Raw genomic sequence first — 14,770 nt, 5'->3', positions numbered from 1 at the left:
AAAAAAAACTGAAAAGTAGCTGAAAAAGTAGCTCAAACTTGAAGAAAATGAAATATTAACTTTAGGAAATTGGTGCGACTAAATGAAACTCAAAAATCTCAAATAGTTTTTCTGATTTGGCTGAGCACAGCATCTTTGAGCAGTAGCTCAATAGATCTAAATAGCTCTAAAAATGACGATGCACATGTGGTTGATTAAAGTCTATTAATCAATTCATCTCAGCAGCAACCACTGTTGGTAATTTGGCTCCATTGCATTCAGAATACTCGCAAATATATTGCAATTAGCGACACAGTGGCAGTAAATTATTAGCTTTAAATTGGAGGATGCTTGGGGTGCTGCCAGGTTGTGAAATAATGGCGTTAACACTACGGTCCAAATGAGGTGGAAATAGCAGGAGGAAAAAGTGTGGTGGGGGGGGGGTGCTTTCTGTACACAAGCATAGGGGGACATTGCCGCCAGATGGGAAGTTGGAGTCGAAGCTCTCTTTGGGGTCCGCTGAGCCATTTGGCCCTCATCCAAATGGGCAATTCCACATGATATAAAAAAAACCTCACAAACAAAAGGCAGGCGAAGAAAGCAGGGGAAACTGTGAAGAGAAAACAATTCATACTGTAGATGCCGCTTCATCCGCTCTGAAAGTATTATGCTGGGTGATATCACCACGGCAGCGCAGCATGGGCTAATTAGTTCACGTGTCGTATATGTGTGTGTAAGCGAGGTTATTAAGAGTTACAAAAAGCTGCAGGAGCATCATGAGGGGGGAGCCGAACAAGTCAATAGCAGGGGACTTTCGTTAGCATAGATTACTACTTATCCCTGATACCACACTATACTGCACAGCTGTGTGCATACTGACTCCACAGCCAAATTGAATTCCGTGTTTTGCTGTGGACTCCCGCTGTGTAGTAAATCCACTGAGGCATAGAGCAGCAGTGAAACTGTTGTTTAATGTATTGTGTGCAGTGAGGAATGCAGAATATATTCTCACTCGGGCACGTATCGGTGGTAGGCTGCAAAATCTATTAGAAACAAGTACATTTATTCAATCGAAGAAAATGTGCTTTCTTCAAAACATTGAGAATAATATGCCGGTTTAATTGCGAGCTAATTTAAATAGAGAATTCACTTTATTTGAGTTTGTGTCCCAGGCAGAGGAGTGGAGGGATTCAAGAGGAACAGCACTGATTCATATGCATGGCTGGGTCTGGCTTAATTGCAGCGCAGGGGTTCAAATGGATCAGATGGTATGGACGGAAAAAGGCAAAGCACCCATTTTTAAGGTGTGCTGGAACAGGGGGTGTGAGGTTCAGACAGGCAGGGGGGGGGGCGGTGGAGTCACAGTGGTGAATCCGAGGTCAATTCAACCTAAGAGGATCAACACTGCCTCATGAAGTTCCAGGGATATAAGAGAAATTCGGAAATGTAGATTATGCTTTTCGGAGATAAATTATTCAAGGCAAACCGTACTGCACCCAGAAAAAGATTATTTGAAGATACATCACTTGCATCCTGTGCTTTTTGCAGTTACATAAAGAAAAAACATCATGACCTTTTTGCAAGCGACTGTCGGCTGGGTTTGCTTATTTTATTGCAAAAGAAGAGAACAGTACAAAAACAGTTTCCCTCAAACTGCGTCACTCGTGGATGCTTATGAAGGTAACAGATGACGCGGTATGGATGAACACATTCAAGCAGTTTATGATGAAGGAAGAAAAGGACATTAAAGTGGAGAGGAATTATAAGATTTGCTATTTGTCACTTATTGAAGGTTTTTAATGTGAGGTACGTTTTAAATGATATTTCTTCTCATACACTTCTATACAATGTCTCTTGTCTTTAAAAGGGTATTAGAGAAATGCATTGGTTTCACTTTTTCAGACTCAGCACATTCAGCTTATGATCTTTTGGTAATTCAGTTTGAGGAATATCAAAAGAAATCAATGTAGAGGGGACAAAACAAATACTTAAATGAGCAAAATATCAAGAGTAAGAGAGGGATAAAGGTCAACTTAGGCCTCCGTTTGTCATGGGGGGGGGGGTCAAAATAGAAAGGCGTCTTACTGCTTTACCAGCTTTGGGCGCAGCATGCCCTTAAAACTCTCAGGAGTCCTTTATCACCGTGTTCAGACTCCATAAAATACTGCTTATTACACTAAATCTGTCATGTGCTTTAATATGGATCACAGTTTGATCCCCTACCATCAATCTGGAAAACACTCCGGCAAAGTCAATGGCATAAGAGGCTAGGATGAATCTCTGCTGTCCAACTTTTCTCAACACTGATGGTTTTAAGTCATCAAAGTGGGGATTTTTTGATCGTGCTTGTCGCCGTGTTTGTGCTACTTTCCCCCCCAAAAAAAGTTACAAAGGGTGGTCAAGGACTGCATGACACACGACTTCTGTTGTACACCAAGATTCATTTGGTTCCTCTGTGAAATATTTGACACGGAATTGCCCCGCAGGATGGATGTAGGATAAATGGCAATGCCCATAGGAGAGCTGTGTAAAGTCGGGGGATCGATGCCAGAGAAGAGGCCTCAGGCAAAACAGAACAAAGGGGGGGGGGGGGGGGGGGGTGGGCGGGGGTGCAGCAGAAGCCTCCTGGTGGTTTGGCAGTGTTGGGCACATGACCAGTCCATGGTGGGAGCCCTTTCCTCGTCTCATACACTTCCCCTCCGCCAAATCAAAACTAATCATAAAAGGTGCGACATGTTGTAGTTTGCACATTCCTAAACAATCATAAGCTAACAAATTACTTCCGGCACCTTGGTATGAGCAAATTGTCTGGAGAATTGGCAGCCTATCGCACGTTTGTTCTTTGGCTGTACTTTAGAGGACATACGTGTTGGATGGGATTCTTTTCCCATTGGCCGTTGAGAGATGCTCAAAAAAATTTCGCTCAATTCCTGCTGGAAGAACAGAGCTGATTTCCCGCTTTTCCTGCCATACATACAGCAAATCCAGCACATTTTTCTCCAAATTCCGACAAGATGACGGAAGAAAAATGGAGTATGGATATGAAAAGACCTCCCACTCATGCTTCATGGTCTTGTTTACAAGTAGTCAACAAACGAGACAAGTTTCTTAAGGGGAAAAGATTGAGACAACATTTGTTTTTCCTCTTGCAAGTCCTTTAACTTTCTGTTTACTCACTGTATGTTCAAACATTGCGTACAGTATAGCTTTGGACACCATCATATTTTCTTAAAACTCTCAGGTTTCATTCGTCCCTGTCACTATATAGAAAGTACGGCATCACATAGAGCAAAAAGAAAAAGGCCGGTAAAGGGAAAGAGCGACCCTGAAAGAGTTTCACTGCTTGTGCTCAGATCGTATGTGACACCTGTCCCTCAGCCAGTGTTTTTCCAGACGGCGGTTTGAGTTTCTCCCTTGGAGCGATGGTAATTCTGCCGCCAAGATTGGGGGTATACGCCAACATCCGAAGTGAACCTTTTAGCAGCTCAATATGTGAGAATTACACGTATGATTTATCCAGCTGGTGAGGAAATTGGCCATTGGGAGACAGCAGTGAGAAGAGATACCATTTTAAAAGCTGAAAGATAATGTTTGCTGCTTTTACTCTGACTTGAGTCACTGAGTAACACCAAAATGAAAAAGATTACATGATGCTGATGTCACTACTCAAAGGTCTGATATCAAGAGAGATACACAGACGAATGCTACGCTTTAAGCCCCTGTCACACTGTCCCGAAATTGACACCAGATGGACACACGATAAAGGAAATGTTCAAATTCGGCTCTGATCGTAACAACATCGGATCATCTTCGTCTGATCCTCGGTTCCATCGGGGCGAAAAATGCCCGATGGCACCGATGATCAGACGAAGATGACACGATTTGACAAGATGCACACAAATTCAACACGAAAATGAACCTTCTCAAGGTCCTTCGGCAATTTGTTGGCATGGCAAAGATTTTTGCCACCGCTCGCGAAGTTGCTGCCGGAGCCTGAGAAACTCCACCGGCGGTCATACGATGGCTTAAGATGCCCTCACGAATGGCCCGATGTTGTTACGATCAGAGCCGAATGTAACATTTCCTTTATCGTGTGTCCATCTGGTTGTTTTATTACACAACAAAATCATGTAAAAATATTATGTAAATAACCCAATTTGTTTTTGTTACTTTTGTTGCAGTTGTATGTCTTAAATGTAATTTAGGTTAACTTCCTGTTTTATTTAGATGCTTTTATTTTGAAGGCGAGTTGACAGGAACATGACGGAGAAAACTTAAGTAAAGAACAAAGTCTGAAAATGTCAGTACAGTATCATAGTACTTTAACATAAGTGTTTTTGTTACTTTCGTTGCAGTTGTATGTCTTAAATGTAATGTAAATGTTGCCTTCGTGTGTGGTTCGGGGCCATCTTCGTGCGAAATTCACAATTCCATATTCGTGTGTCCATCGGGTGTCAATTTCGGGACAGTGTGACAGGGGCTTAACAAACGTAACCCACTTTAAAAAAACGAAAATGTTACACAAAACAGCCACTTCCGGAAAGCTACTCCATTACACAAACCTATTCTGAGCATGTAAACAAAAATGTAATGAATGGGACTTTTCATAGACATTGGGTCCCTCTATATAGGAGCAAAGAAGATTAATATACTCCAGTGGCAGATACCTAGCTTCAAAAGTTGGGATCCAATTTTGTGACTTAATTAGAAAAGGCCTCGTTAGAGCTTTACATGTGGGTGTAAAAACCAGTGAACGTCTAGCTTTTTCAGGGCAAGAAACGGCAATGGATCCCTAATTCACAAAACGATGCAAGGTAGTCTTTAAAGCAAATACATATATTTATTAAAATGACTCATGTGATTTAGGGGTGTTCCTACCTGTGAGGTTGCGCAGGCCCAGCTGTCTCAGGCCATAGTACCCGTCCCGCCTGTAGTTGAGGAAGATGGCCAACGAGTAGCGACCCTCGTACAGTTTGGTGCCTCGGATGATCCGCAGGTTCTCCAGTGGCAGGTAGTCGAACTGGTTGAGAGCCACCAACACGTAGCCGGTCACTTCTCTGATTGACTGTACCGAGAAAAAAAGTACATTTGATATGTTAATATAGCATCCTCTAGTCTACGGCATACCATCCAACCTCCTCAATAAACTCCAACATATCCAGAACTCTGCTGCCCGCCCTCCTCACCCACACACGCTCGCGAGACCACATCACTCCCGTCCTCCAGAACCTCCACTGGCTCACCGTCCGTCAAAGAATCAACTTCAAAGTCCTCCTCATTACTTACAAAGCCCTCAACAACCAGCCCCCCCCCCCCCTACCTCCACTGCACCACCACACCCCTTCCCGCTGCCTCCGCTCATCAGAAGCCAACCTCCTATCCATCCCCACCCGCATCAATCACCGGACCTGGGGGGGACAGAGCCTTCTCCGTCGCTGCCCCCTCCCTCTGGAACTCACTCCCCCAACCCATCAGAGACTGCACTGACCTCACCATCTTCAAAAAACTCACAAAAGCTCACCTCTTCAATCTGGCTTTTAATGTGTGATGGTTTTTGTATTGCTTGATTTTAATTTGACTGTAACTATATATATTTATTTGTTGTTCTTTTCTTTTCACTATATCTGTAAAGCGTCTTTGAGCACCTGTAAAAGCGCTAACAAAATAAATCTATTATTATAATGATGTATTATTAATAAGAGATACTGGGTCCCATGATTTTATTGATTGAAACACTCTTTTGTGCAAGTGAAACGATAGAAAAAGCAGTCCAGTATCTCAATAATTCTATCATGTTGGGACGCTTCTTTATGATTTGAACTTCAACGCCAGCGTTCCGTGCCGATGTAAAAGGCAATGTTAAAATTACTTTTACAGTTACTGTTGATGAATACAATTAAATACACTCCTGAAGTATTTGCCTCCAACTCCAACTTCTTTTGGTTGCCATGTCTACATCAGGGAACACACTAATCCAGTAATGCATTCCCCTCATTTTCTGTGCCGGAGCATATCATTTGCATTTTTTAAATGTCAACCTCATGAAAGATTTGGACAAACAGTCGAAAAGGATTAAAATGTCAGCTCAATTGCAGACTGATTACACTTCTCTGATTACAGACTCACAGCTGTTCTTTAAGGGCATGATACCGGTATGTATGACATTTGTAGAGTCAATAATACATCCCACATTTAATAAGAACAATATTTTCTAATCAAAAAGGGTATATTTGTAACTGTATTTTCTTTTATATCCGCAGGTAAATAAGTCATATGGGAGCTCGAAGTCACATGTGAGACATTTAAACAAAAAAAAAGAAATATAATAAGCTCAAGCTGAAAGGCCTTGGAGTCAGACACATGCAATATGCAGAGATAGAGAGCCCCAATGTGTCTTGCTGAAAAACATGGCAGACCTCAACTATCTGCCTCATCGTGCATCAATTGACCTTCTCAAAAGTCACTAACATCACTGATTACCTCTGTGTTGAGCACTTGATGAGGCAAATTAATTCAACTGAAAATTCAGGATGAAGGACGGGGCCAGGGCGAGCACTTTGAATGTTTGAATATGTTTCATGAAAGTAGTGTTTATCATCATCCTGGGGTCATCTCTGAGGAAAGAAAATTAAAAACTTAAGGCGTAAAGGTCAACTATCCTCAGCAGTGTGTTTTCAAATCCACAGAAAATAGCAAGGCAGAAGAAAGCAGGATCACTGTTGCTTGGTGTGTGTGTGTGTGTGTGTGTGTGTGTGTGTGTGTGTGTGTGTGTGTGTGTGTGTGTGTGTGTGTGTGTGTGTGTGTGTGTGTGTGTGTGTGTGTGTGTGTGTGTGTGTGTGTGTGTGTGTGTGTGTGTGTGTGTGTGTGTGTGTGTGTGTGTGGGTGTGTGTGTGTGTGTGTGTGTGTGTGTGTGTGTGTGTGTGTGTGTGTGTGTGTGTGCATGCATGTGTGTGTCTTCTAAAACAACTTATTCCCTTGTTGCAACAACTCCATCTCTGCGGCCATGCAATATTCATCTGAGTCGCTCAAACAGCAGCCGCAGCTTACTTATACACACACAGAAACTGGTGAACACACATACAGCAGCTGTTAAATGCCACACTAACACATTTTACCAACCACCACTGACAAGCTTAATTAGAACTCTACATATAAAAGTGTGTGAGCGGGGGGGGGGGGGGGGGGGGGGAAGACGGATGTGTGTTCAAGGTTTCAACTGGCTTGTACAATGGAGGCGCGTTTACAGCAGTTGGCAGACACAGATTTGTTTTATTTCTGTGGCTTTTTATAGCTTTTTCTTTGAAAATAGTCTCCTTTCCCTTCGTATTTCAGTAGAATACACAGTAGTAGCAGTGACTAGTTTTGATATCGGCGCCAGAGGCAACAACAAGAAAGTGTAAAAGGTGTTGATATTAAGAAAATATACTCTATAGATTACAGTATCTTCATTCCAGGTATCAAAACTAAACAGTATGGGTCACTAATGCCACGAAATATAATCCCCCACTGACTTTCCACAAGCGGTCAAAAACTAAACTGGCTTTAGAAAAGGGCTCTGTAATATGGAAACATTTTAAATCTGACGATATTTCAGGGCTGCCCAACTGTGCTTCTTTGCTGTTTTTTGCATTTTAATTTGTACATATATGGACATTTTATTTTTCTCATTTTTTGAAATAATCACCAATAATGTGGTTATAATGACTGACCGCTTTAACAGTCTGTTAATATATCGCTTTACTGTAATTGAGCCTTCAAAACCAGGACAATGAAACACTTATGTATGCATCATGATATCGTTATAATAATAATATCATTATTTTTTTAAGAGAATCTGTACCAAACAGATATTTAGCCTTTACCAAATGTTGTACCAACTGCCATTTGGGTATTAATGCACTAATTCATATGGCGATATGCATACCATTTCCATGATTTGGGCAGCCCTGCTCACTCATAATTTAATAAAAAATTTGCATTTCCAGCAACAGGGTATGAAGAAGAAGAAGGGTTCTGAAGCTCCACAGACATCCTAATGACTAAAGACAGGCCTGATGATTAGTAGGGAGGGAGGGAGGGAGGGACATTGGCTGCTGACCCCTGTGGGACGCGTATGGAGACTGACGGTTGGGACGCAGCGTGAGGAGGGTCTGCGTTTCAGGATAATAGCAGGTAAGCGAGAATTGCTTCTATATGGAGCGCTCGGCAAACACGCGCACCTGCCAACTTGGCTTTATTGTGGCGCTAACACAATAGGAAGAAAAGAGACAGTGGAGGTGCTTATTAGCAAGATTACAATGTGTCAATCACCTGAAGAGGGAAAGAACAACATAATAAAAGAGAAGTAGAATCCATTTCAGCGGAGGCTTTGATTAGCATACTTATTGCATGAAAAGGATTTCTATTGTGGGCTACTCCAGTGCCTGTCAAAAACCCCTCAGTGAAATCCTTCTCTGTCGAATGTTAGAGAGCAAGTTGTGCAACTTTAGGCAACTCTGTGAAACTCTAAAATAAAGCACGCGGGGAAGGCTTTATCTTCAGGCTGCTTCTTTATCCAGCCCCGTGGTTTAGAAGTCGTGCCGTTTTGACCCGACTGCGACCCTCTTGTTTACTGCTTGGGGCCGGGGTACATCGTGAGCTTGCCCTGCTATCAATAGCTGTGCCGTAACCCCCCGAGGTGCCTGCCAGGGGCGCTATGACGATTGCGAAAACGGGGGGGGAGGCTCCTCTGCAACCCGACCCAGCTGTAGGCATGCACTGTGCTGCTGGCAGGCTCCACAGAGCTTCCACTGTGCCCCCTTCTCCTTGCCAGCCTCCGGGACCCGCTGGCGAAAGCAAAGAAAAACTGTTTCCCTGTTGCTTAGCAACCGCAGGAAAGCCTTCCAGCGGGAGCGAGGGCGAGAGCAAGCAGAAGAAATACAAAAAAAGCTTTTCTTTGGTTGTAATTCACCTAATTAAATTAAAGGATTACTCTGCTCTTTCTCAGTCATTTTAATTTCCTTCCTGTGCCATAAATAGTCTTTCTTTTCTAGATCAATATTTATCTGCACTGCTCTGTACTGGAGGAGGGAGGAAGCGGGGAGACGTGGAGGAGGGAGGTCCGGAGGGAAGTAAACACAAGCACCTGCATTTCCCCTCCCGCCACATCAACTGTGCTCAGTTTCAGAATCACAAACACAGAAGCTGAGGATGTATATCAGAGAAGCTGCCCACCGCTACCTGCTGGGAGATGTGCTCTGACTTAACAAAGTGGACCGTGTTCTCTCCCTTGTATTTTCTCCAAAAACACACACTTAACAAGGCGAGTAGAAGGGCTAATTTGTAGCAACAAAGTGCATGAACTCTCCATTCCTAATCTCATTCCCTTCATCCTCATCTAAAGTGACCCTTAGCTTGTGACATTAAAGTGGCTCATAAAAGGAAAAACGCATCAATATATTTACACAGTCTGGCACAAGTCCAGGCCATTATTTTAGATACCATTCCGAGTAAATCTTTTGATTCCAGCTTGACTCTGATGGATTTGAGTGTTGTGTGAGCCACGAAGGGTTGGTGCAGGAATTTTCACTCGCACATTTACACACATACGAGCATCAGATATTCCGATAACCCCCGCCTACGCAGAAAGAAAAACACTGCCACGAGGCACAGACAAGACTTAGTCAACACAGGTCAACTAGCCGTGATGCATTGCAAGTTTAACGTTTCCTCCAGCGCTTTTTCCCCATCAATCGCAGGCAATTAGCGGCCTAGCTCAGTCAAACGGAATCCTCTGCGGTCCCGGCAGGCTTGTTTTCTTTCTTCTTCCGTTTTACCTCTGGGCAAAATGTGAATTTCACATGTTGGTAAATTGCTCTTTGCATCCCTAGGAAGCATTGCATCAAGGCCAAGGCTGGGGAGCCAGGAGTGTTTTATCTCCTCCGAACAACATAATCATGATAAAAGGTGGCTGTGCTGTCTTGGAAACAAAAACTGCGGGATAGGAGGATGAGCTCAGGCACCTGTAACCTTTCCAGATATTTTGAAATGCTTCCCCGCAGTATTGGGAAATAATATTTGTATTGAAGCCGGTATTTAACAAAGAATTGTCTCGCAAATGTTTATGAGTTAATGAGTCGGGACATGGTGCATACATTGGAATTCTGTTTCGTGTCATAATTCAGCCGTAGTTGGTGCAAAGAGGTATTAGAGGTGAATACTAAGCCGGATTAAAGATGGAAAACAAAGTGACGAGTGGCTCACCAGCATTCAAGGACCTCCAATAGGCTTTAACAGACACTTGTGTAAGCTCATTTACCAAAACGGTAGGCTAATAGACTGTATGTCTACTATAATTATTTTATTGAACTTACTTTGCAGCTACTCAGGAAACTTTGCCAACACAGCCAGTAGATTTGCATACACATTTCTCCAGTTTCCTAAGAATCGCCTTTGGGCTTCATCCCAGATTCAGCGGAAAATTATGCATTCAAGAGTTTAGGGGAATAATTAAGTGCTCTACGCTCTCCATCTGGGTTTAAGTATGTAACATATATTACTATTTTACTTTTACGGCTCCAAGTTAACAGGAAAAGGATCATTTTTATCTGCTTAACGTCTTAATGCGGTCCATTGGTCAACATTAAAGAGCTCAGTCAGCACATAGAAAGACAAAGAAAAATAAATGAGAATTTGAGACAACAATTTCATGTTTGAGGCCATGATACTTTTAAAGAGGCCCTATTATGCTTGTTGGGTTTTTCACTTTCCTGTACTTAATGGACTTATCGACTGTGCTTTTTATCCAATTTTTCTTAAGCTGCAAACATACGGAAACCAGAAGAAATAAGTGGATGCTATTACTAATTGAATTGGGGGTTGTATAACAACCAGCACTGAAGATCTAACCCTTACATTGGTTTAATTGCTCACTAATCTGTACATGTCTCACTATTACAACCTTAATAAGTCATTATGTTGAGAGTTTGCAGTGATACAAGACTGTTTTATCCGAGAGGGTTTTATTTCCACTGTGGACTTAATTCTCTACTATTTATTTTGTAAAATGTAATCCACTCTGGTCTCTACCTCTGACAGTGTCGCTTTCATTTGGCTAAGCCGATTTGGATAGAGTCTTAAACAACATCAGTGGGGTGAAGCAGCTGGATCTCCAGGAAGGAAGCAAAGAAAAAAAAAACACGCCTTTGTTATCTCAAAATAATGATATATTTAAGTCGTGCACAAGAAAAAACAACGCTTGATACCTTGAGATAACGATGTAATTCAATTGTTATCTCGGGATAGCAAACATAAGCACTACAAACTGGTAAGTTGCTGCGTCGAGATAATGAGATAGTTAGGACATGATCATGCAAAAGCAGTCTGATATGTGGAGATAACAACACAATTAGGTTGTAATCTCCACATAGCAGGCGTAAAGGATAGAAGGAATTAGCAAAATGCGTGTATCTGACGGCAAGAATAGAAATGTTGGGTGAGAAGCGGCACCATAGAAGAAGAGAGAAGTTTAGGCCTAGGAGGTGCAGTCTGGTGGAGCTTTCACAGGAAGTGCACTCTGATAAGGGGAAGGGAAGTGGAGCACAGAGGAGATATATTTCTAAGCATAATTAATAGTGCACCTGTTCCTGTCATCTGGATGAGTGAGAGTGTAAATGAGGGAGATGGCATGAGAAGAAGAAGCCATATGGGGGAGGAAGGTTGGGGGGAAAGGGAAGGGGGGAAAAAATACATTGGAAGAGTGGGGAAAAGTATAATGACACCATTATAAAATACAAGAGATGGGACACATATTATGGTGATTATGGCTTATTTCCATACATATAGAGCACTGCCAGTGAGTCAAGGAGAGTGCAGCGGTGCATGTCAGCAGCCGTCTCTCAACAGTTTGATCCGATTGGAGCGCCGGCGCAATCTGACTCCTCCACAACGGCGGCAAAGTCAATGGGCGGGCAGGGACCTGTTTACCAATTCGGTCCAATGAGCCCTGGAAGAGAGGGAGGCACTCCGTCACCTCATGCAACTGTTTGGCTGCTAAGTATGCTGAGAGCACTCAGGTGTGACATTCACCATTTTCGAGGAATCAAGGCCTTTGAGAGGAGGGCCATTGACTTTGAAAGAAATGAAAATCCCGGTGCATGAAATGTCACCGTGGAAAAAACGCCCGAGTCATTCACTGCAGGTGTTTGTAGAGATTTTGTGCGAAACATCTCAAGTCTGTTGATAGTGCCTTGAGGTACTCCTGTGAGATGCATCAACAGGGTGAGAAGTGTGCAGGTGGAGGGAAGGAGGGGCTTTTTCCCCCCTCACTTCAAATGTAAGGCAGATCAAATGCGGACGAGCGAGCGTTTTGAACCCACACACTGCTTTTCATCTCAGTGGCGCTCTGCGGTTTGAAATCCATTCTGCCTTTAAGGTGTTTTAGCTTCTCCACCAGCACATTAGGGAAAAGGAAAGTTAATTTCTTGCTCAGCTCAATCACAAGATTTACACCGGTTGGGTTTTTAGTGAATCGAGTTACAGTCGTTGTGATCAAACACCTTGAAGCCTGATCTAAGTTAAATTTAAATCAGGAAAAAGGCCATAAAGTTTTTTTTTATAATTGATTGAATAATAAAAGAGTTCACTCATCTTCAAGTACTTTTTAATCTTCCTTTTCTTAATTTAGAGTGGTGCAAGCGGTGGGAAATGAACCCTTGTACTGTAAGTGCAATTTCCTTAAGTAATTAGCAGTTCAAAGGTAATTTTAAAATATTGATTTACACAGGCAATGAATTCTTTTAAATACTAATGTGCTGTGCTGGTTCTATGTTGGATCACAATCACTCAAGTCGCCAATGGATACGTTTTTAGAATCAAACTCTGACAGGTTTCAGTTTCAATACCGCCAGCTAGTGTTGACAATGACTTTGGGATGACACGGTGGTAGGTATGGGTGTGTGTGTGTGTGTGTGTGTGTGTGTGTGTGTGTGTGTGTGTGTGTGTGTGTGTGTGTGTGTGTGTGTGTGTGTGTGTGTGTGTGTGTGTGTGTGTGTGTGTGCGTGTATCCAGGGGTGTGCCTCCAGCAGCAGCTGTGCTTCTGATTTTCGGCGCTGATATTTATTGTCTCAGACAGCCTGACAATCTCATATGAGCCTGCTTCATGAGCGCCGTCCGTGAGGCGTCTGTGTTGTCAAGACGCATTTACAGTAAAGACCCTGACTCGTAAATTATAATTACCAAAGGGGAGCATTTTGCCGCACATTAGCAGGCAGAACTAAAACAGTGACAGTGCAGTACAGTATCTGATACTTAAGCCACAGTGAAAACACTAATACATAACTCATGAGGAGAGGCTGTTGTAGCAACCCGGCAACAGGCGCATGGCGTATCGCATTATGCTGTAGCCTTTGGGGACCCTACATAATGCAGTTATGTGACAAAGCTAGTGCACGTCAGCCACAGGCATGCTTCTGCTCGCTTGACAGTAAGCTATGGAGGGGGGAGTGAGAAGCATGTTATCTCCTGTATCTCATATTTAAGTCCCCTCATTATTCATGGTCATCCGAGCTTAGGACAGAGATTTTGAGAGCTGGCAGGATCCCTCAGGGGAGGGTCCAATCAGATACATGGGGGGGGGCCCCGCGGACTCCAGGGAGAGAGGGAAAGAAGGGGTGGCTGAGTAGCCTCCAAGGCCCAATGTCAGTTCACTCCTGTGGGAGAGAAAAGGTGCTTAACGGCCCTTCCAAGTGATTGATGATTGGGCCCGGTGCGGAGGTAGGATGCAGCCAACGGGAGACAATGCAAGACTTTGCTTGGATAATCAATTTGTGGCAATGGGAAAGAAGACAAAAACATATGAATTCCCATTCCAGAGGGTTTTGAATGCATAGAAAATAGAAGTAACAGGTAATGGTTCTGTTACAAAAGGTCATCGAGGACATAAATCATGCCTGGCCTCACAAACTTCTCACAAAATGCAACTACATTCTCCATGAGCGATCCCACTAAACATTCAATTGCACTTCAATCTATTTTCTTCAAATTCTTCTTTGCATACACCAACACTATAAATGTATTCAGGCCAGGTAGCCGGGCAGCTGTTGGACTGATTAGAGCCATGTCAGATTTGATCTGTCTTGTCTCTCTATAAAGTGTTGGTGCATTTAAGTGTGTATTTTTCTGCCATTTTGCCTTAGTAGAAAATGATGGCAGTGGCATCATCAGCAGTTATGAAGCACACCACGTTTCAGCGCTAAACTACTTCATTACTCTGGAATCAAATTGCCCTAATCGGAGATGGATGTTCTGATTTGTGGCAGCACAAGGTGTGTGCATGTACGCACCTGAGTGTCTGGTTGTGGATATACATGTGCCACAGGTGCATCCATGCATGCACAGCCGACATGCATGTTTTTTTTTAGAGTGGTTGTGTTGACAATATAAATCAATTTGACTACATAATGAAAGCTGAGAAAGCAAAAATGAGAGTCACAACACTAGATAGCTTTATTCTGAATATTATAATATATAGCATGGCGGGGTTGAGGCTTTATATTCGGCCTTGAAAAGTGAAAAGAAAGGATTTGCTTTTACAGAGAGGAAAAGCCTCAAGTACATTAGCTCAGGCTATTCATAACGGATGGTATCTTAGTGTGTCTGCAATACAATATTTTCCCTTTGCTGAGGGGTAGTAGGAATCATCAATAGGCAGCCTAAGGCTTTTTACTTTTTCCAAAAAAAAATCAAATAGGATCTTCCCCCACTCTGATGGATATTGATATCAGACGTGTGTTTGGACACCTTTTGGAAGGTG

General features: G+C 42.9%; 1 protein-coding gene across 6 annotated transcripts in view; it reads right to left on the bottom strand.

Annotated features, from left to right (window-relative positions):
- The window catches only part of LOC307032375 (receptor tyrosine-protein kinase erbB-4), a 237,893-nt gene that overhangs the window by 84,695 nt on the left and 138,428 nt on the right, over positions 1-14,770 (bottom strand). For all 6 annotated transcript variants that reach the window (XM_079670293.1, XM_079670292.1, XM_079670290.1 and 3 more), the window contains one exon: positions 4,858-5,044. In XM_079670293.1, the coding sequence (XP_079526419.1) occupies positions 4,858-5,044 (187 nt within the window). The remainder of the gene's footprint in view (positions 1-4,857; positions 5,045-14,770) is intronic.

This window comes from Notothenia rossii, assembly GCF_949606895.1.
Source record: "Notothenia rossii genome assembly, chromosome: 3".
Classification (NCBI taxonomy): domain Eukaryota; kingdom Metazoa; phylum Chordata; class Actinopteri; order Perciformes; family Nototheniidae; genus Notothenia; species Notothenia rossii.
The sequence above is the reverse complement of the archived record's forward strand: the minus strand, read 5'-3'. Positions and strand labels throughout refer to the sequence as shown.